This window comes from Cyprinodon tularosa, unplaced genomic scaffold (genome assembly GCF_016077235.1).
Source record: "Cyprinodon tularosa strain WSP-4 unplaced genomic scaffold, ASM1607723v1 ctg463, whole genome shotgun sequence".
Taxonomy (NCBI): domain Eukaryota; kingdom Metazoa; phylum Chordata; class Actinopteri; order Cyprinodontiformes; family Cyprinodontidae; genus Cyprinodon; species Cyprinodon tularosa.
The window spans coordinates 351485-375566 of record NW_024039189.1 but is presented as its reverse complement, the minus strand read 5'-3'; the positions used below and the strand labels follow the sequence as shown (position 1 = coordinate 375566).

Sequence of the window (24082 nt, the reverse complement as noted above, 5' to 3'; positions counted from 1 at the left end):
AAAATGTTAATTTTAAGCTCTTTTGATTGTGTTAATGTCTCTGAACTGTTAAGCTTGTTATGCAAATATTTTTATTTACTTATCTCAAATAAATCTGCAGAGGTTGGACAAAGCCATTTTTATGTGGGTCTCAAGTAAGTTTCAAGTCTTTATCATCAAGTCTTTAGTAAAGACGGTCAAGTCAGAGTTGATTCCAAAGTCTGTAAATTCAAATGTTAAGACTATTTAAATTTCTTTAAATAAAAAATTAAAATTGCGTATCTATATATTTTTTTATTTCTAATTTGAGTTCATCTAATTTGCTGTGCTGAGGCTCATGAACACTTACAAAAAGAGAAAGATAGTCTGGGTTTGTTAGTATGGGATGAGTATTACAAATTAACCGTGTGCACTTCTTAAATAATAGATTTTTTAAACTTGAAATTTTGGGTAATATACCATATATTTTGAAAAAAATAGGTTCAAGTCCAATGTATGATCCAAGACACTAGAGACAAAAATCTTAGAGTGAGAGAGAGGTATCTCTTTTACCATTATCTGCTGGGGTCAAAGCAGATGACCTCAAACCTCAACAAGCTGATAAAGAAGGCTGGCTCTGTTCTAACAACTCGTCTAGAACATCTGGAGTTGATTTCACAGAAAATATTTTTTATGAAATGAAGAATATCAGGACAACAGTGAGCATCCTCTTCAGAAGATTGATAAACAATGACAGTGTCTTCCTTCACTCTTATCAAGCCTATGGCCTGATACTGACATGGGTCTCTGTGTATATATTATTATCATTATTATTATTATTATTATTATTATTATTATGTGTGTGTAGGACCTCATTGTATGTGATGTGCCGGCAGCTTAATTTTCTAGACAAAGGTTAATGGGAAAAACAACTGGATCTTGACACAACAATAAAACAGATGATGGAAAAAAAGCAGATTCTGACTTACAGATGAGAAAACTGACTGGCTCTTAACTACCGGGAGGGTTGATAAGTGGCATTAGAACAAGCTGTGGTTAATCATTGCAATGCAGAACAGCATGGGAGAAATCCAAACTGTCAATGTTTGTGTGGAGCCTTTTTAGGACCCAAAGGGTCCTAAAAAGTAAATCAGTATTACTGATTTAGTAATGTTCCACAGGAACTGAGGCAGGATCAAACATAAGAAACCAAAAATTAGGAGACGTCAGGGAGAAACAACACATGGGGAGCAAGCAACGAAGCAACAAAACAACAAGAAACCAGCAATGAGGAACTGGTTTATATATAGAGTAACAGAACAAAGGATGGGCTAATGAGCTGATATGGAGAAGGTGTGAATGGAACTAACTAGAAGGAAGCCAAGGGGAAAGGAAACAGGCACAAGGAGGCAACAAAGAGAAAACAACACTGCTAGAAAATAACTACAAAGACACAAAATTACAAAGAAGCTAAAAATAAACATAAACAAAGGGCAGACATGGACATTTGGAAAAAAGGAGTAAACGGAATAAAATTATATTCATAAAATTTAACCAAAAAATACAGATAAAAACTAAAACATAACTCTAAACTCTTAAACAAAGAAAGGACATGTAGACTGATAGCATGCATCCAAAAATACGTCCCTATTATCGTTATAAAACAGGGCACATTGTTATTGTTTAGTCAGAGACTAGCTCCAAGGCAGCATTTATAAAACACACAATCTTGGGAGATGCTAAAAAGATTTGCCCTGAGTTTGTCTATTAAAGGGATCAAGTTCCAGTGAGGATATAAAGATGGACTGCAAAACCTTTTTAATGTTTTGTTATAGATTTGTACATTGAATGTTTTACAGGAAAATAAATAAAGTTTGGTTTTTAACAATTATTTTTGATTAGCATAAATCCTCCCTCTAGGTTTCATAAATAACCACACTCTGTATGCGCATTGATCTTAACAGATTGTAAACTGTTGAAGGAATCAACTCCAACTCCAACTGATACCAATACAAGAGGGGACCAAAAGAAAAACAACAACACCCCTGTGAATCATGACCCTGTGTCACTACATATTACATCTTAGAAATTACTCATAAAAAATAAAACTTGTGACCAGTTAATACAGGTAAATTGTATATTAAAAAATATTAATTTAGGAGATTTTTGAAGGGTTGGAATAACTTGTTTATTTATTGCATTTCCATTTTATTTTCTAATGTTGGACTTTTTTCAATGATAAAGATGAACAAAATTTATTGGTTCAAAAAAACAAAACAAAAAGCTGGTATGAGATTCTTGTACTGCAATAAAAGATAAAAATATGTATCTTTCAGGGAAAGCTCGAATTTCTTTTGTATTTATTATATTTTTTATGTTTGTTTCTATTAGGTATTGGTAGAAATGTGTATTATCAAGATCAAGTCAAAGTCTGCATTGCTGGAGCTAATCTTATGTTTCCATGCTGGAGCTGGAAGATTTTACAGTGATAAAGTGAGGCCATTTCCCATTTGTTTAATTCAAGGTAAACATTTTATGCACTACAAAGCCTGAGCTCTAAGCAAAGATCATGCATGAAGAAACAAAAATAGCGTTTCCCCATTCTGCTTCAAAGCTAGCTATGTTTTGTTCATGAGGACAATCCATAAATAAAAGCAAAGCATTTATGTTTCTGGGTAGAAACAACTCTTATGCAGGTAATCTGAACTAAACTGTCATAAGACAACTGCATATGTTTTACTAAAAAAAATAAAAACTGTCCATGTTTGCACAGGAGAAAATCACAAAAGTATATAGGTTCAGATTGCACACAGAATTTAACAGAAGAATTCCAGAGACAAAACAAATATTGTGGAGGAGGAGAATGAACTCGAAATCTCACTTTCTCAATGGAAAAAGACAGCCACACTGTATGTGTGTATTGTTTTGGATACAGAAAAAATTTGTGTCAAAAAGTTTGGTTACATCTGGAACATCAGGGAAGCTTTTATCAGGGGTTTAGTTTTTGAAACGTCTCTTTTTTCTCCATGTTTTTTACTATAAAGCTTTTTCTTTAAACTTAATCTAATTGAATTAGGAGGACACACGTTTTATTAATATCATCTGCACACATTTTTTCCTTGTTTAAAAGGTGAAAAAGGCAATAACATGATGGTATAGACTAGAGCAGGGGTGCCTAAGTCCAGTCCTCCAGAGCCACCATCCTGCATTTTCCTTCCCCAACACATCTAAATCAAATGGCTAAATTTCTTCAGCATGTCATTAAGCTCAACAGAGGCACCCTCATATTTTTCAGGCGTGTTAGGGGACGGATGCATCTAAAAGTGTCAGAATGGTAGCATAAGAGAACTTCACATGGGCATCTGTTGACTAGAAGATTGATTCCCCATAGTTCGGTTTGTGACCATAAATGGGTCACAGATCAGCAAGAGGTCTTGAAATACCCTAAAGGAATCATAGTAAACTTTAAAAAGTATAATGATTAAGCATATTTATATGTTTGAGTGTATCACAACATCCCTTATAAATAGAAAAATACATAGTTTGGTTGTTGAGGATGTTTTTTATTGCTATCATGAGACCATTCTGGTGCTTTTTTGTGGGTCAGAGGCTGCAAAGTTTAGGAACTTATTTTATAGAGTAGCAGTTTTTGCCAACTTCCCATTGAACACACATGAAGAAAGCAACAGAAAACTTATTTAAGACATAACTGACTTTCTTCTTCTCTTTCTCTATCTCCCTCTCTTTCTCTCTCATAAATCAAAGAGTCTTGTCAATCCCTCTCTGTGCTAAATATATCTCCCGCCTTTGGGAATCACTACCACATTAGTTTCCTGATAGATACTGATGCTCCCATTGTGTGATAGGGAAGTCTAATGAAAAGATGATATTAAGTGCCGGCAGCCTGCCAGCTCTTCCTCCTACCTCACCCACACACACACACACGTTAACACACATACAGCTTAGTAAACAAACTACTTAAATTACATTTAACCTTGTATCATCATTATTTTTATCTTAATAACATAAATTTTTCTTGTGAGGGTGCTTGATTTTTGAAAAGGAAAATTCATCTATATATTAATTTGTCTTAATGTACCAACATCATTTGGGCATTTTGTCAAAATACAAATTTGATTTCAACACCTTGTGGCCTCTGTTTGCTGAACTAATTATAATTGCGCATCCACAGCTTGATTGATCTTCGTGGGGACCAAATGTTAAGGGCGTAAATTAATTGTCCAGAGAAAATAACTTAACCATCTCAGTTCCAATTTTTTAAAGTAGTAAAACTCCTCGGTATGAAAAGGACATGAGGCCTGGGGCAGAAATACTGCAGCCTTCTGACAAGAAAACAATATAATACAGCCAGGGGGATTGTTATATATGCTTGATGGAAAAAAGATGGGAGATTTTAACACTGTTTTATGCTCAATCAGAGAATCATCTCCTGCTAAAAAAAACAATGATCCAAACTAGAAGACGATGCTCAAATGATTAGTATATTAATTTTTATGTGATCAACTAACTAACTTAAAATCTGGAAAAATTTGGTGAGTACAAATACTGTTGGAAAGCACTATAAAATGTAAAGCAACTACAAAAACTGTCTTTCTTCATGCATGCTTTTTTAAAATCCAGTCTGCATTGGATCTCTGCCTCCCTGTGCAGCAGCCTCGGCCAGCCAAGAGCATTTATCTATTAGACAAAAATATCCTCGACCTACAGATGTACAGCAGACGTAAGCCTCTGACTCTGACATTAATGGCTCAGAATGTTTGTAGCTACAGCTTTGCTTGCAGAAAAGCAGTCCTGTATTTGTGTGTCTCTTTGAGAGAAACTGGATGGAGACAGACTGTTGGCTTGTGATCTGCAGCCCAGATTTCTGTGGAAATAAAAGTAATAGAGCACAGTGGTGATGCACTTTTTTTTTCTCCATTGATTGTAAATTCTTGCTGGAGCTCTAAATATTAACTTTATTGCATTGATCGAGATCATAATGCTCTGGCATCACCAAGTAGCTGCAACTCTAGAATTGATCAAATGCTTGAAAGGGCAAAATAAAATACAACACCTCCACCACTCGAAAAGCAATGAACAGTTACAGAATGTATCTAAAGCATAAGAAATAAAATATTCAAATATGATGTGGCCATCTTTTGTTTTTATTTTTTTTTTCCTGAGATATTTATTTGGTACAGAAAAAAAAGTAAAAGTATTTGATTTTACTAAATCTATGGTGATATACAGTCATTAACACTTTTATTTCAGCTTAAACCAGCAGTATGATGGGACACATTTATTAGTTCTAGATGGTCTGCAGTTAATCTGGTTTATGCTAGATGGCAGCATTGTCTTGATACTGATGATAACCTGTTCCACTACCATTTAAGCTAACCCCACTGAGAGCTTTAAAATGTTTAGGACTTGGATATCTCAGGGCTTACATAGTTAATGATGATTATATGTAACTCAAATCCCAATTTGTTAATTTGCTGATAGCTGTGATGAAAATGCATCATTATATTGTGGTAGCAGCAAGGAGTGTAGATGTACTTTGAGGAGGTAATGAAACACCATCCAGATCTAAGGTTAGGTGAAGGTACAGACAAACTGGGTACTTCATGAGCTCAGGTAGATCAAGCAACTTGTCAATGGATAAGAAAAAAAAACTAAAACTAAAGAGAAAGGTGTTGATGAAGAAATATATATGGAAATTATGAGTTTGATGTCACTGAAAAAAACATGGAAGTTTTATTTTTTTTCCGAAATTGATTAAAATTAACACTAGAGATCATTCAACAACAGAAAAAACAAACAGCAAAGGGGAATTAAATGCTATTATAGCTCATATTATAGGGGTTGATATTGCACCAAAGTATGATGAAGAGGAAGCTGAGGGTTTTCCATTATGTGTTTAATTTTTCTTTGTGAAGTTTTCTGCAGAGGTTCCAGATTAGTTTTTCATTACCCTGTTGCTGCTACCTATCAGATTCTGGCAGGAAATATCACACTGTCCTCAACAGAATTAAAGATAATTATCCTCATGCTGCAGATAGGTTATACATTCATTTACACAGTAAATTTGCAGTGTTAAAGTAACACTTTAAGAGTACGTTTGGTCCCACTCTGACTTAGTCAGGTAAAATGCTAAGTATTATTATTATTATTATTCCAAGACTATCTAATTAATTAATTGAACTTTATTAATCTCACATTGGAGAAAGTTACCTCTGCATTTAACCCATCCCCATGGGGAACAGTGTGGGGTTAAGGGTCTTTGCTCAGGGACCTATAGTGGCAATCCAGGGGAATGAACCCAGAACCTCAGGATTTCAATCTCAACCACTAGGCTGCCTCTCCCCCTACTTTATTTAACCCTTATTCATTATGTGTCTTTATTATCATGTCCTAGTGTGTGCCAAAACTACCAGAGAACCACCATGCTATTATTTTATTTTAACAATCTGCACAGTGCAGAAAAGAGCAGTATGAACATATATAACAAGCATAGTAGCATGATTTATTTCTTTTATGGTTTTTGAGTAAAATGTATTTTCTACTATTCTTCTTATTGAAATGTAGTCAGAGAAACCTGAAAAGTTGTTATAAGGCTTTTAATTGCACCAATATACACCTTAACCAACATACATGGAATGTCTATTTGTTACAGTCCTTGTTTACCCTTTATAGGGCAGTTACCATTTTTGATCACTTGCATGCCTCTTACAAATGGAGCCCCCCCCCCATCCCTCAGTGAGGTCTATAAGAACAAGATCTATATCCAGCCATTCAGCAAAGATACTGCTACATGGCTGTACATCTTATTTTGACATTTGACCAATTAGATGAGCCCTAGAATGATATATTACCTACTGTAAATTAAGCTGAAAAGAAAGGTAACAAGTCAAAAAAAGGAAAAAAGCTAATAAAAAAGTTAATAAGCCTTGTTAACAATTATATTTAGGTTAATAAACTAAACAATGTAAATGCCAGTATCAGCATTAATGCCTCTAAGATTATTTTGGACCAAAAATTTGTTTCTTTCACTCAGAGTTTTTCATGAATTTCTTATTAAAGCACTTTTATTTTTCTTAATATATTCGGGAAAGTTGGCGTTGTTATTACATTATTTTTTGCCATCAAAATATCTACATTTTTTGAATTTTATAAAGGTAATAAGGTCCTTTAACTGTTCTTGAAAAGTATTATATTTTACCTAAGCTTTCACATAAAAAAGGAAAATACATAATGCTGAATTAGTGAAATGAATAAACTCGACCAGCTGGTTGTGATTTACAAAGATGAACCCGCGTGTCTTATTTTGGAGTCGGTGACATCACAGCTGGGGAGACGTTGCCATGGCAGCTTGCAGGGAGGAGGGAGGACTGCAGCACAGGAAGTGCAGCAGCAGCAGCAGGAATCACGACATGACCTGTCCCAGAGCCTCCTGTTAAAACCAGCGCAGGTATCCGGATCCAGGGGAAGATGGGGGGCTCTCAGAGCGTCCAGATCCCGGGGGGAGGATCCGAAGGTTACCACGTCCTCCGGGTAAGAGCAGCTGTATTATCAGCACAGTTGCTGTGTTTTTTTTTTAGCCCAACTAACATTAACGTCTCTCTATCGCGGTGCAGTGGTCTGGATTTGGCAGGAAACTGATTTTTCTGCGTTTCCACGTGGATTTAAACGGAAATCTGAATGAAAACAGCCGCTTCTGGTTCATGTGAGGCCGATCACCGAGGCTGGCATTGAGACGCTTGTTCAGATTGGATCATAGCGCACAGGAACAGTCATTGATTGAATATAAATGAACTGAAATGAACTGTTGGATGTGCTCCCTGCCTGTTTGTGCAGTTATTATCATAGCAGTTCTGAGGACGTTACCTGTGGATGGGGCCAGACCAACCGGTGGGGCCACTAGGTGACTAATAGAGAAGGGAGTGTCTTGTCTCCACCTGGTCTATTCTGTATGGAGGTGATTCTAAGGACTGTTTATCTACACCAGATGAGCTCATCACTTTACTGAGGAGCTGCATGTCATCCTGATTTAAGATTTTCACAGGGGAGAAGTGATCATTTTGAAATTCAGCTTTAGTCAAACAGCTGTGTTTGGAAGGAGACAACTGTCAGTGACGGTTCTAGACCAAATGTACCAGGGGGCCAGGAGGATGGGGGGCCAGCGTTTTTTTTTTCCATTGGGGCACAGAAAAGCATGAAAAAAAAAAAAAAAAAAACAGGGCAAGGGATTTAAATATATTAAGATTGCAATTGCAGTGTAATTTCTATTTAATTCGGTTTAATTAAAATTCTATTTCTTGTTAGGTCAATATACATTTATAATTCAGGAATTTTAAATTTTTTGATGACTTTCAGTAAAACTTACAGTTTCTATAAAATCTGAATTATAACTCAAGAAAAACTGATAAATTCGGCTGTAAAACAGAGCATTTTTTTATTTGTTTTGAAAAAACCATTTAGCAGATGAAAACCGGACCCTATCTCAACACCACTGAAGCTATCACCTTATTGTTTTTAAATAATTAGTAAAGCAGATTTTGTAAAGAAAAAAAATGAAATAGATCCAAACATAGGCGGATCTACTGGGGTGGCATAGGGTGGCAAATGCCACCCTAAATGACAGCCTTGCCACCCCTGCTGCCACCCCAGTTGGCGGTAGGGATGGTGAGGTTTATAAATTATGGATAATTTGAGAATTACGACTGCTAATTTCTAATGTCGGACTGCAGTGAATGCATGAGATGACGCGAGAGCGACTAAAGGCCCATTCATACCTCACGTTTGGCCTGCACGTCCGTATTTCTGTCCCTCCGTTGACTCCTTCATACCTCCGTCCGTTGAGGTGCGCAATAACCCGTATTTCCTCTAGGTGGCAGTGCTGGGCGCCAATGATTCGTCATTGATCAAAACATGGCGATGGTCCAAGACCTGATTCTGTTGACATTTTGTACTAAAAACTCAATAGCGCCCCCACCGTTTCCGGTAGTATTGCTCCGTATTGATCCGTTTCGTCCGTAAGCGTAAGCTCCCAATTTTCGTGTCAAAGTACGGACGAAATCGACGGTTAGAACGTATGAAACACTCCACACGTATCCGTATCCGTCTTTTACGTGAGGTATGAATGGGCCTTGAGACTGATTGTTTTGAAAACCGAATGGGGCAAAGCGAGGGAGCCAGGGATCATGGGGAGAGGAGACACGGGATGAAACAGGTAAAAACTGATTAACTATCTATCGAGAAATGAAATCATAATGAAAGCACAATGTTGCTAGCATAGCTGCAATGCTGATTTTGAGATGATAAAAATCAGGTTGCAGAACGTTATTTCTCTAACTATGATGTTAGTTAGGCCTGACGTCTCAGGCTCATAACGACATATTTGCGGTCAACTATGACAAAAAAGAGACAATCAAGTTTGGTTTTACTCAAATAAAAACGCACAAAGGCATTGGATCTAAATAAAGTTGTGAAGCGTTTTGCTGAGCAACATGGAAATCACTGCATTCAGCTGTTATGGTCATGTTAACTTTATGTTATGCTCTCTGGTGAGCCTTTACAGAGCTGCTACATTTTGTTTTGGCACCTGAGAAAATCTGATATTTCCTTTTAATAAAACCAAAAGTGTTAAAAGTAAAGTTAAAAATGTGATACTGGTGTAAGTGCTGCTTAATATGAAGCAGTGTTGTTGTTTCTTTTTTGTAATATGAAACTATCCAGAAATGACCTGTATGAACCTAATCACAAGCAAAATGTATTTTTTATGTTGCTTCTTTTCAGATTTGTGGAGATTTTGATGTAACATACAGAACCCGCCTTTTTGTTGATTTGTTGATACAGCAGTATGGAGGACCAACTCTGCCATATTTAAAAATAAATACAGAAATAAATAAATGCTCAATAAATAAATGAGCATAAAATTAATTGCCACCAAAAATACAAACAACAAATAAATGTAAGTAGAAATTAAATTATACAGCTAGTCATAAAGGTATATAACTCTTTTTATTTCTTTGCCTTTTTAATATTTACCTTATTTATTTTTTTGTCATTTATTATCTTCAACTTCATTTTTTTATTACTTATATTTTTAAGTATTTATTTATGTGCATGTTATCATATTTTTGTCTGTTTTATTCTTCCTTTGTATTTTTTTACCCTAGTTATTTCTTCGCCGCTATTTATTTCTGCCTGCCCTTTTTACATTTCTGCCTGCCATTATAATATAATTTCTAATTACATTTATTTGTTGATTGTATTTTTGGTGGCAATTAATTGTATGCTTATTTACGTATTGAGCATTTATTTATTTCTGTATTTATTTTTAAATATGGCAGAGTTGGTCCTCCATATACAGCTCTACCGGTATCTACAGCATATCTACATGCATGAAATGTCCCTTTCATGTTGCCGTAACTGCTGTATGTCAAGTTACTGAGGAACAAATGGGGTAAATGTGTGTTCAGAGTAAACAATACATGGATGTCTGGTACTTTGTTCGGGTGTCTTGACCCATTTATTTCTACTGTGTAGCTCTGCTCACTTTAGTCCAGCTAAGTCCATAGATCTCTGATGGGTAACTTTTTCTTTCTATAGTTTCTTCTTGTGCAAATGCTGCAAAGCTGCCTCTCTGACAGTCAATCTCGCACATCTACTACTCAGCTCCTGTGTCTTACCTTAATACCTTTCCTGTCATAAGGCCCCTCTAGAAGTAGTGTTATCATTCTTCTATCTCCTATTCTCACCAAACTGTGATAACTGTGATTAAATTCAGTGTAAACAAATGCCATATGTTGCCACCCCTAAAAAAATTCCTGCCCCCCTCTTGCCACCCCATAAATATTTTTCTAGATCCGCCCCTGGATCCAAAGGACCTATCAGTAACCATGTCTGTTCCAGCGCATTATTTGCTGTATAGTTAAAGAGTACAGAGACTCTAAAACATTCCTTTAGCTGACAGAGAAACCCAATTAGAGCAGTAATTATATCAAAATTGTAAAAAAAAAAAAAAAAAAAAAAATATATATATATATATATATATATATATATATATATATATATATATATATATATATAACATTTTGCATTTAAGATAAATGTTCTTTTAGGAACCTTTGGTTATCCGATTAAGCGATTCATCGAAAAAATAATCAACAGATTAATCAAATTTTCACCAGGCCCCATTTAGTGCTATTTTAAAAATATTTAAGTGTTTTATTCAAGAGGCTCTTTTATTATGCGGTTCATCTTTTTTGGGACCACATGCAAAAATAGTGGAGATCCACCGATCCAGTTTATTCCAATCTGATATTGATACCTGGGCTGTGCAGATCAGCCAATATGGGTTCAGAAATTGTGAATGAGACATATATGTTATGTTATATGAGTTAAAGCTTAATGCTGCGTTCAGGCTGGATAAGTGTCAGCGGTGAGTGCGATGGATTCATGTAGAATTCCTCTGCAAACTGCGTGGTGAAGTAGCCGGTGGTAAATCCCACGCCATGACAGTGTTCATTACTCTGCTCTCACCTCGTGCTACTAGATACAATTGAGGTCTGGTCAAACAGCAATACCACGTGGCGAGAGTCGAGTGGTGATTGATGAAGTTGAAATGAGCCAAATTTTGTTGTAAAGTTGCGACATGGCAGTCAATCAGGGACTGGTTCTAGGCTTAACTTTTTTTTTTCACAAAAAAATAAAGTGAAAATAAGGAAGGTTTCACAATGTTTTTAGATGGCTTTTAAAAAGATGTTTTAATTTGGTGCTAGGAGGGCTGTTTATCATCCTCCCTTACCTCCAGCACAGACCCCAGTCATTCACTCTCCACTGCCCAGCATCGGTGCTTTCTACATGGGTAGGTCTACAAGAAAGTACAGCCAATACGACCATCATTCAGATGCAGCTCTGGATGAACCAAAGTGATTTTTTTTGTTTGTTTGTTTGTTTGTTTAGAGCTTTTGGGGTTTTTCCAAAACAATGATGGTCTCCTCAAGGCTATTCAAAAGTTGGTCATAGAGAAAAATGTAGCACTAGTTCTTTATGTTAAGTTTTACCTATGCTTTTATTGTGAAAAGACCACAAGAGACCTTGACAGGAAATGCTTTGCGATTGCCAGGGTTAAAGGCAGGTCCAAAGCAAAGGGTCTTGGAGGCTGGTGATTAACTAAATATAAAAAAAATTCCAGCCATTAAATAAGGTAAACATGCCAACTATTATATTCAGAATCAGCACAGGAATGACATGTGATGTTATACAATAACTTTATATCAGGAAAAGAGAGCAGCACTAACCTCTGCTAGGATGGTGACATCATCTGCCGTATTTTAAAATAATGCTATCTTAAAAACCAAATTGTACTAAGAATAGTTTTACCTGCACAAATGAAGTAGCACTGAAAAAGTAGGCTAGATCATTTTTATTAAATTCTGAGCTTAATGAGGGGATAGATGACCTCTGGGTGACCTAAAAAAATAATCTTTAATATCTCTGAAACAGCAGCACATGTGATCTTATTAAATTTTATTTATTTTATTGTTTTTCTAATTTTTACCAATGACTATTTTAAAAGCACAAACCTGTACCAAAGAAGCAATAACCATTCATTTGTATATTTGCTGAGTTTTTCTCACATCAGTAGGGTGTCAGCTTTGTGCAGCTGAAGCCCCTCCTACTTGATGACGCAGTCCAGGGTGTAAACACTGTGCATCTGAAATGCAGACTGGTGAACTCCCCGCAGGGCTCGCGGAAATCAGATAGAGTCGGTAATAAAATGATGTCAGCCATCATTATGAAGTAAATTTAGACAAACTTCATTCTAGAAGCTGAAAGTAAAAAAAACAACAACAAAAAACGTAAAAACTCCATCATATCCCTGTTTCTGTATAAATCAACTGAAAGATGACTTAATAATCTAAAAACCAGGATCATCAATATCCACTTTGCTCCTCTATACAGTAGACTATGCAATAGGATTTCTCACACTTTATATGAAATCAAAAATATAAAAAAAACAGATCCATATATTTTCCAATTAGTTCACATGGCTAGCCTCCTTTCAGTCTTTTTCAATTCGTTTAAAGTTATAATCTTGACATCCTTTACTGTGGCTTATCTATTAGTGATTATTTAGTTGGATTCATTATCACCCGTATTGATCAAATTCAAGGATCTTAGCATTTCATGCAATGAAATAAGGCAAAGACGTTAAGAAATCAAGCAGAAGTTTGAAATCTATGACTACTGGGCGTAGTATAGGTAATATTAAAGTGGTAAAGAAAAACACATCAATCGTATTTTCAGACAAATGCAAATTTTTTTTTTTTCCTATACAATAGCAGTGAAATATTGTCCAGCCCTAACCAATGTAACAAGTAACAGAAATTTTGAGGTTTTAAGAATTAAAAGCTGTTAAGTCCAACTTATTTTGGATGCAATGCTTTAAATGGGCAAAGACCAATGTTTCTTTTTAAGCTTTATGTGTTTACTGGCATTTAAGGTTAGGATACTATTTAATAAAAAAAAATGGGTGCATTTTATTGTGCTGATTGCTGAAGGAAGAGTTAACACCATAATGAGCTATACAGAAACAACCCAAAGCCTTTTAAGCCTTCACTAATGGGTCTGGTGAGAGATTTAGAGGCATCCAAAGAATTGGGAGATCTTTGCTTTCTATGAAAAACTGAAGGCCAAACTGAAGAGTTGTCATAGAGGACAAAGAAACAAACTAAAATATATGGAGTACTGTTCTTTTGGACAGATGTGCCTAAGATTGAAATGTTTTTAAACCAGAACAGAGGAAATTTAATATAAATCAAGAGCAGCTCTCTGAGAGAAATAACCTCCTACTCACACTGAGAAGCATGGTGGGGAAAGTGTTATGGTTTGGGGGTCCTTTCGTGCTGTAGGTTCTGGCCTGTTCAGCACCATAGATCCTGCTTACAGTCTGTCATGAATCAGGAGGTGCTTCAGAAGAACTGTGACGACCAGAAGTGCACCTCGATGCATACGATGGTCCAAAAATCGCATTCAGTCCACCAAGGTCTAACTAACCTAGCTTTTGACACATCACCCCAAGGGACTTTAATCTGGGATAAATAAAGTTAAATTCAATCTAATAATTTTATCAGAACATCTTAGTGATTTTTTTCTTTGTCACATTTAACAACAAACATGACAAAATGGGTTACTGCATTTTATAGTCTGATTATATACTATTGTGATGTGTCATACCAGTTTTGCCAGCAGTGATAAAAACAATTTCCCCTTACATTATGCTGGCCTAATGTCTGTTTCTTAACATTAGTTTTCCAAAATAAAACTTGGCCAAAAAATGTGTACATGAACCTTTACTGCTGTAGGAGGGACACGATGAGCAGTTTGGCAGAAAAGGTCAATACAGTGATACCCTGAGGTCAGACCTCATGACAATGATGCTACATCTCACACTTAATTTAATTTAATTAAAGTTCATAATAGAATTAGAAGACTGAAACGCAAACATGAGATCAAAATAGAAAATGTGGACTATATTTGATTGCACCAGAATGTTGGAGGGTAGATTATTTGTGCTTATTCAAAGAAAAAAAAGGACTTTGCAATGTTTTAATTAACTGTATTTTCTAGGATCATCTGAGATACGAATTGTTATACAGTTAAGGAAGTTAAATTAAATTAGGCCACACTGCAAAAAAGAAAAAAATAAACAAAAAAAAATCTTCTATTGGAACAAAATTTGAAGCAATTCACTGAAAAGTTTGTAAAACTATGAAAAAACAGAATAACTGCCTTTGTTTCTTTGTAAGGCTATAGTAGGTTCCACAGAAAGTCAGGGGGTAAGTAAGACCAATAACAAAGATTTTATTAGAAGTCCAAGAAGTAAAGGGTGGGGAAAAAAAATATTCCAGACACACATTCCTAAAGTCACACCTTTGCCTCTTAAAACAAATTGTTCTTTAACAAATTCCTGCAAGCATCAATGAGCTGAACCAACAAGGTAAAGGTGCAGTCAGCCAAAAGTCCTTCCTGGAGACGTCAGACGCTTATAAGGGTTTACAGAAGGTCAGGACTTCGAGCAATTTATGCCAGAGGCTGTTCCAAATAGGAAAGGCGTATTTTCGCTTTTCACTATCTATAATCCACTGTTTGTGTTTCTGTATGTGCAGCCCGTGTCTCGCCCATGATTTTATCATTTCCTAGTCTAAATAATTACAATACGAACATGTAATCTGCAAAAATTTAAATATAAGACATTAGGTCATGTTGATGGTATATTTTTCCTAGCTTTAGGGTAAGACAATTTGCCAGTGGACTAAAATTATTTTTGTTTAAAATAACTTAAAACAACTGCCTTATTTCACTTATTTCAAGTGCATATGATCTGATACTCTAATTTTAAAGGTTAGAAAAAATAGTAATTTTTCTGGCAGATCATTGTATGGGGATCTGCTCAAGTTAATGCCAAATAAACATAAACAAATAATCAGTCTATTCAAATGTATTTAGTTTTGTCCGCGGAAAAGGAAAGTATGTTTCTTTTGATCCTCTTGTTCTTCCTCCATCCTAATGTTTAAGCCTCACAAGAGTCGCCTCCAATAATCAATGTTTCTAAAATAAAATCTTTGAATAAGCATTTAGAATCTACTTTTGCTTCACATGTAGGAGCTGTTTACAGATTGTCTTTCTGGTGGATGCCCATCTTCATGCTTTGGTACACTTGTCTTAATCTGAAAATCCCTCTGACCTTTTCAGGTGCAAGAACATTCCCCGGGTTACCATGCAGGACTGGAGCCATTCTTTGATTTTATCATCTCTGTTTGCGACACTAGGCTGGTAGGTTTCCATCAGCTGGGTACGTCAAAAATATCCATTTCAAACATTGTTTTCAAAACAATAAAAATATTTCTTGAACAGAACAGGGACAACGACACCCTGAAAGAGCTTCTAAGAGTGAATGTGGAGAAGCCTGTCAAGATGCTACTATACAACAGCAAGACGCAATCTGTGAGGGAGCAGACCATCACACCCAGCAACACATGGGGCGGACAGGGCCTTCTGGGTCTCAGCATTCGCTTCTGCAGCTTTGAAAGAGCCAATCAAAATGTTTGGCACGTCTTGGTGAGTGTTTCCTGGCCTCTTTAAAGCTCTATTTTTTTCATCGGATCTATTGAACTAATGTTTCTGCATCTTCTTGTTTCATTTTGAGGAGGTGGAGCCGAACTCTCCAGCAGGCCTGGCTGATTTGAGGCCTTTCGTCGATTACATAATCGGAGCGGACACCGCCATGCGTGAGGTACCCTCTTTGCTGTACAGTGGCTTGCAAAATCTTTCAGACTCCCTTGACTCTTACACAAAACAAAAACAAAGATCACTGTAGTTATTGGGATTTTAGGTCAGGCTGCAGGAGTGCAGAACTGATCTAAAATGAAAAGCGTACATGGTTTGCTAAGTTTTTTTTCTTCTTTAGAAATTAAAATCTGACAAGTGTGGCATGAGTTTATATTATTTTCCCCTGATTCAAACTAAGTCAAGTTGCATGTCATTTGGTCCTTTGCCTCGAGGCAAGGAAGGTTTATTTATATAGCACAGTTTGGTGGCAGTTCAAAGGGCTGTACAAGAGGAAAAAAATACACAGCAGTGTCATAGGAGATACAAATAATAAGAGAACAAAGTGAATCAATAAAGTAAATAGTCAAATCCTTCACAGCTGACTTTTTTTTTTTGTTGCCCATTCTTCTCTGCAAAACAAGTCATACTGTCAGATTTCAGAGAGAATCTGAGAACATCAGATTTTGAAGTCTTTCTATAGATTTATGTCTGGACTTTAACCGGACCGTTCTAACATATGAGTATTCTTTAATCCAGAGTGTTTGATTGCACAGTCGGTACATTTAGGATTATAGTCAAGATTTTCTTTAAAGCTACAGTGTGTAATAATTATAGGGATATACAGTCAGAAATGTAATATATTATACATAACTATGTTATTTATCATCATCTACGAGCTCAGCCTCTTAACCTTAATATTTGCGTTGCCTTAGAATTCGTTATTTATAATTACATAGGAGCGGGTCTCGCAGCCATGGAGGCAGATATCTTTGCGCTACGGCAGCGCAGAGCCAACAAACTAGCGATTGCGAGATCGCCCATTACGCTCGAAAGTAACTACGGCAAGTTGAGAGAGATGAACTGAGACGGTACTGAACAATAGATGGCAGTATTATGCCTGAGTATACTATCTGTAAAATTTTCTATGTAAACAAACCTCATCACTTGAGAAGGTACAGTAGGTGATGCGGACGTCTACGAAGACATTTTGTCCCGTAACGCTCGCCGTACTGTTTGGGGGGAGAAGCGGTGGGGGGGAGATGTTCATGTTGCTGCGGTCTGCAGTCTGGACGTTAGATGTCGCTGAAAATTACACACTGTAGCTTTAAAGATTTGCACCTGTTTTTATCTCGATTCATTTTGCAAACATCTCTGTTTGCTTTCAATGTACCTTCTAATAAATATAAAAAAAAAAAACTCTTTTTGAGCAGTTGATCACATTAGTTTAGGTTTGTTCGGAACAGAGTTGGGGGGGTGCATGCTACACTTTACACACTCCAATGAGTGAGTTCTATATTGTGCTAGTTTAACACTAAGGTTACTTTCTCCCATTTGCAGCTTATTCATACCTGGTCTGTATTTTTGTTCCTGGAACAGAGCGAAGACCTGTTTTCCCTCGTGGAGGCGCATGAGGGGAAGGAGCTGAAGCTCTATGTTTACAACACTGACGCTGATAACTGTCGAGAGGTGGTCATTACCCCAAACTCTGACTGGGGTGGTGAAGGCAGGTATGGTACTTGCAGTGAAAAATTATGCATCCACCTTTTTTTGTGTTTCCACCATAAAAGCAGATAATTAATTAATTACTATTTTAAACCGAACGGGAGAGGTTATCCTTCTGATCATTTTGCCGAGATGAAACAAAAGGTGCAGAACCTATTTGTTTCTGGTACTAATCTGACCCATTGTTCAGTCTTTAACGGCCACTCGCACCCTGACTGAAACAGAGCTTATTGACAAAAAAGCTGGAGGTGCACACATATGGTGTCTCCTACGAAACTCAATCATTGTGAAATGTTTAAGTGCCCAAGCCTGATGTCCTGTACCACCTTTAGCCATGAATAGAAAAAGACACTCCCCTGCTTAGTCATTTGTTCTCAAGCAGATCCTTTGTGCAACAGCTAGATATGAATGTGGGAAACGCCAAACAATGACACTCATCACTGACTCTGAACTATTTATCAACTGGTGCATCAAGTAGGACACATCTTGAAGGTCACCATGTGGCTGATTTGAAGATGACTGCCAATATAGGAATATTATCCAAGTAATGATATAAGTAACTGATTCTTCTGAATAGGATGTGAATCATGGCTCCATCTTTCCAAAGGGAGATCTTTGCCAATTAATATATTGTACGCTTGCATCTTGTTACTAATACTAATGTAATGATCTCACACTCCTTCCAAACTGGTTTCACAGGCCCAACCTTTGAAAAGTCCTCCCGCTTTTCATCGTCATCATTTTGACCTAGTTCATCTGCCAGCTGACTGTCAAGGAATGCTGGAAGCATTCCTTGACAATAAAAGCTGACTTTTAACAATAAAAGCTGAGTTTTTTTTTTCTTTGAATCCATGAAAGTGCTTAAAAAGATCTACCAGTTTTTATCAGCTGTGCATGAATCCTTCAAACTCCCGCTAGGTCAGGAGACAGTCAGAGAGGGGGGGAGACAGAGTGGGTTAGAGGTTTTTCCAAATGCAAGGTTTCTGTGGGGTATTCCTAACCCGCACTGGTCAGGAGTTATCAAGTGAAGGAAGAGAGGTGGAAAGAAATGACAGAGTGAGAACAGAAAAATACTCCCTGATCCTTGCAGGCAACGATGGCTGTCCTATGCTGTCCACTCCAACAGATGAGCTGTGTACGAAGATCCATAGCCACAGACCAGTTAAGGTGTGAATTTATGCACCAGCTACTGTGGTGTTTTAGAAACCAGAGCAGCCGTTCAGCGTCTGGTGAAGTTAGCGGCTCATGATACGTTTCAGGAACCAACGCAACTTTAGGCAGGTGGTCATAATCTTCTGGCTTAAAAGCGTAGACCTGATAATAAAGTTAATATAAATGCTAATGGTGGATATAAATGTGTGATTTTAACTAATAACTAACATAAGATAGCAAACATAACTTAGCATAAGTGAGCTTGATATAAGATAGTTTACATATATATTGCGGATTAGTTTAGTATAGTATGATGTGTTATAAAACATTAGACAAAATGAGCGTGTTCCAATTCAGGGGCTGCATCCTTCCAAGGACCCAGTTTATGCAGAGCTCTAAAGCAATGATGGCAGCAAGTGATGAATCCCAACCAATGGCTTCGGTTTTAATCTAATCCTTGAGGAACTGCAGCAGTCCAGTAGAGCTGAATAAAATGAGCTGATTTTGGCCCAAACTTTACTGAAAAATAGACTAAAACCTTTAAATTAGCCAAACATGAAATTTTCAATATTTAAGGAATTGCGGGTTAAAACAAATTAAAAGTGTATTTTTGGTCCTAGAAAGAGTATTTTCTCAATTTTTATTCAGGATTTTGCCACCACTGTCCACCACTGCTGCCGAAGCTTGACAAAACCGCTTGAAACGGCATTGAATCGTGGGAAATGAGGGGCCAAGATGTTTCCCCTGAAGGATCCTTCCCCAAGGAAGGATGCATTCTTCATTTTACGTAGTTATGTATCCATTGCAATCAGAAAAAAACTGCATGTCCCAAAAATCGGATGTCTTCAATAAATCAGCTGTTTCTTATTTTAAAGTCAAACAACAATGTTAACATGACCGATAACTGATTTGTTTAGATGAAGTTCGAAGCCGACTACAAAAGCTATGATTTTTGAGACAAAAGATCTTATACAGGATTTGAGTTGCAGGCAAAATTGTCCTTTTTTTTTATTTCAGCTGGAGCTGAGGTTTCCTGTTGACAAAAAAATCTCTCTAGTACTGGATTTAACTCTAAACTATTGATGTATTAAAGTATGAAATAATTTAGTTTTAGCTTCATAGATTAAGTTATTTAGTTTTACTATATTTTAAATTAACGTAAGAACATTTTTTTGAAAAAAAAAATCTAAGCTGGAGTCTTTCTTGACTTATTTTACGTACCTTTGTGTTTCCACAGTCTTGGATGCAAGATTGGGTTCGGTTACCTACACAGGATACCTACCATTAAAGAGGAAAAAAACTCTTGTTCACATAGTCATAATGAAGCGCCACACACATCCAAAGACGGCTACACAGAGGTAGGTGAACATTTTATGAAGTAACTCCACTTGCATTGTCCTTTAAATAAATTGTGGTTACCAGGTCCAGCTCTCTGCTGTGGTTCCAACCGTTCCAGTTGTTGTGTCGTCTTCTGCTCCAACTGGATTAGAGCGACCTCTCAGCGGTTTGTCTGTCAGCTCTGAGCCAACAGCTGTCCTGATAAACCCACCAACAGGTGAAACATTGATTCTGATTCTTAGACATTTAAAGAATCTAACTTTCAAATGAGGGACTCAGCAGTCCTGCACTACAAAAAAAGTGTTTAAACTTAAGATAAAAACACTAAATCATATACATATAGGACATATGGATATGTTGCTGTCTGTGGTTAACATGTTATATTATGATGCTGTTATTTTAGGAAATCCTGTAACCCCTCCAGCCAACCATGTAATACCCACACCGACCCTCCCTCTTCCTGTCAATGGTTGGTCTGCAACGCAACCAGGTTTGTTTACTGGTTTTCACGTCACAACTGACCTATAGCGGCATCTAATCTCCAAACTGTAGATTAAGGTTTAGTGGTAAAATGAAAACATGTTCAGGTTTTTTGTTTGTTTGATAAATTTCACAAACCAAGTGGTTCTTTTATAACTACATCAGGTTTTTTTAGAAATACCTGAGATACCATAACTGTTGTTACATGATAACATTTTCTGCTGAATCAAGGGAATCGTTGAAGGAGTTTCTCAGCAGGGATAAGGAAAATTATCTAAAAAGACAGTGAAGCCATGAATGGCTCCAGTTGGAAAGCGTAGGAACGCTTTCCAGCTTCAACCCTAAAGCTTAGGCTTTAGGTTAACATGTTGCGGGTTAACATGTTCCAGCTTCAACCCTAAAGCTTAGGCTTTAGGTTAACATGTTGCGGGTTAACATGTTCCAGCTTCAACCCTAAAGCTTAGGCCTTAGGTTAACATGTTGCGGGTTAACATGTTCCAGCTTCAACCCTAAAGCTTAGGCTTTAGGTTAACATGTTGCGGGTTAACATGTTCCAGCTTCAACCCTAAAGCTTAGGCTTTAGGTTAACATGTTGCGGGTTAACATGTTCCAGCTTCAACCCTAAAGCTTAGGCTTTAGGGTTGAAGCTGGAAAGCCACAGTGCAGAAAGGGGAAGCTTCAATGTCCGCCACAAGATTCCAGAGGAATCAGGTGGTCAAAAATTCTCGAATGACTAAAAAAAGTCTTCCCGCAAGACTTGGTGAGAGCAAACTATGGGGTTTCAGTTCCCCTTTCGGGTTTGGAGTCTCTGAGGAACATGAATTTATTTGACCTTTAAAACAGGAAAATGGTACCTTGCATATATCAACATTCTCCAAGGTGAGATTTACTAAGATGTCCTGGAAGGAACTAGTGTCAGTGAAAGTTATTTGACTCCAAACTTAAAAAGATGGCTGCTCCATTCAGAACCTGCTGTCTGCATCATCACAGCAGCTCATAACAGCAGAACAGTTCTATTGTGTTTATTAAAGAGGCTTTCCATGAAAGGGTTTGAGTAATATTAGTTATGTTGAACTATTTACAGTTTTATTCTTTTATTATTGCAAATAAAACTAAACTGCAGTGACTCTAAACTGTCTCAAAGCTGCTATGAATTATTTTACCCAGGCTTCATTCCACTTCCTGGAGGTCTTCCAGCCTTTTCTCATTCAACAAACCTAAACGCCACTTTGCCAGGTGTGAGTCGGGTTCTACCACCAGGACTTGGGATTCAGCAGAATGGTAGGTTCTACCCCAGTGTTCTTGGATTTTAAATTACTTTTTTTTTTTTTTTTTTTTATAAGGTTTAATTTTTCACAGAAATACCATGAGAGGACCAAAGCTGTATTAGGTGATTGTTTTTCAGACATCCTTTCCGTTTTCTGCTATTGGACCATTTAATAAAATGCCTACATAGGAGGTTGAGGCCAACTTTTGACGGAAGATAGTTTTTTAAATTTCAGGAGCTTTTTGACCAGAGAAACTCGTTGCTAGTTGATGACATTACCCAAGGGTTCATTGTGACAGAAAGCTTGGTGGGCTAAAGCAAACAAATATCAGAAGCAACCAGGATTGGATACAAACATTGTAAGAAGATCTAGTGAATATTCAGATTCTCCTCTTAGAGATTTTTTTTCACATGGATATTATTTTGGATAATCAAAATAAAGTTAACATCTGACATAACTTGGTTTCCAAGATTTGAAGCCGTTTCGCTACCTCTCCAGGAAGCTTTCCTAATTCAAATGTCTGGATCCGCAGTGAGTTTGAGTCTTTATAAAGTCTATATAAGACTCAAACTCACTGCGGATCCAGACATTTGAATTGAGAAAGCTTCCTGGAGAGGTAGCGAAACGGCTTCAAATCTTGGAAACCAAGTCCAGTGGATATTTTTTTAAACTTTTACGGAATGACTATGACCTGGATGTCTGAGAATCTTCTTCAGCATCTGACATAACAGCTTCAGATGCTGTTCTGGATTAAGTGACTTCCTAGATTAATTTTCGATGTATTCTTGCAATAATATCGATTGGCTGGTTACTTCTGGGAAAATTCATTCCCTTCTACATTTATTTCCATTTATTCAAAAGGACTGTTGCTCCCTGGAGTTCCTAAACTTAGACATTGCTCTTTAAATCTTTCCCATATTAAATTCTGTCTTTATTTCATTCATGGTATTAATTTTCTTTGGAAGGGTGCGTGTTGTCTCCTTTAAACATATTTTAGCCAACCTAATGTCGTCAGACAGGTTCCCTCCTGGGTATGATTACCTGCTCACTAAGCGGCAGGTTGGTTCAGATAGCTTGTTCCTCTGTACACGAAATTCTTTAAAACTGAATTTTTTTTTTTTTTAAGATTAACTCTGATTTGAAAAATTAGGCACATTAAACAGATTTGGGGCAGAATGTTTCATAGAGCAATATTTATACTATAGTTGTTTTAAATACTTAGCTTCCAAGTGAGCGCTTTTTAATAGACTTCTGTCTTGTGCTCTGCAGGTCTTCCTCCACTCAACTTTCCGGCCTCAGTTTCCAGTGTTTCTTCTTCTCCTCCTGATCCAACCATTGCTGTTAATTCATACGCCAACATATATCCCTCTTCAACTATTCATATGAACAGTTTACTGACCCAAAACTCCAACCAGTCATCAGTCTCCAACTCTGGATCAATGAATTTCACAGTGACTGTGGACTCGTAGCACTGAGCACCTGATAAAGGCGACACCTTTCCCTCATCTTCTGCATCATAAGCAGGTGCTGCTCCACTTGGCTCACAAATTAGTTCCACAACTTTGTTTGCATAGCAGCTCCTGGTGAAGACTGAAGAAACTTCAGATGAATTTAAAGATTTTTACTAAACTGAATTAAAACATTGCTGGTACTATGCAGTTTCACTTTTCTCAGATGCCAATCATAAGATGTGGTCAATTTGAGTGTGGATGTCGGTATCATTTCATTTTAGTGGTTAGACTATTAAAAAACTTACAAGTTAAATTAAGCTGCAGAGGATTTTGCAGGTTTGTTTAAAGTGTTATACCATCATTGATTGCAAAAAAACAGTAAAGTTTGATATAATCTTGACTGGTGATTCTGGCATTTTGGTTTCTCCCAATTTATTTTATCCTGTGGGTAAAAAACAGATTTAAAGCATGCAGTTCCAAACAAAACCAGATGGTGGTGATGTTGCCCATGAACATAATGGCAAAGTTTTTCAGAAAAACACATAATTTGGTTAAAAGCATTTTCTTTTTCTGTTAGTGTTCGGCTGCTGACAC

At 36.8% G+C, this 24082-nt stretch overlaps 1 protein-coding gene across 1 annotated transcript; it reads left to right on the top strand.

Annotated features, from left to right (window-relative positions):
- Window positions 1-7345: 7345 nt before the first annotated feature.
- Window positions 7346-23691, top strand: gorasp2 (golgi reassembly stacking protein 2). The gene is made up of 10 exons (XM_038301188.1): window positions 7346-7509; window positions 15721-15801; window positions 15883-16086; window positions 16175-16261; window positions 17674-17804; window positions 20189-20309; window positions 20374-20506; window positions 20693-20779; window positions 21937-22050; window positions 23307-23691. The coding sequence occupies exons 1-10, from the start codon at window positions 7447-7449 to the stop codon at window positions 23504-23506; spliced, it is 1221 nt and encodes a 406-aa protein (XP_038157116.1). The 5' UTR covers window positions 7346-7446; the 3' UTR covers window positions 23507-23691.
- The last annotated feature ends 391 nt before the right edge of the window (window positions 23692-24082 follow it).

Excerpts from the sequence above, each read along its gene's own strand:
- gorasp2 (XM_038301188.1), top strand. The coding sequence starts at position 7,447 with ATGGGGGGCTCTCAGAGCGTCCAGATCCCGGGGGGAGGATCCGAAGGT. Across the intron at positions 15,802-15,882 it reads CTGTTTGCGACACTAGGCTG|AACAGGGACAACGACACCCT; the intron begins GTAGGTTTCCAT and ends TTTCTTGAACAG. Across the intron at positions 20,310-20,373 it reads CCAAAGACGGCTACACAGAG|GTCCAGCTCTCTGCTGTGGT; the intron begins GTAGGTGAACAT and ends TGTGGTTACCAG.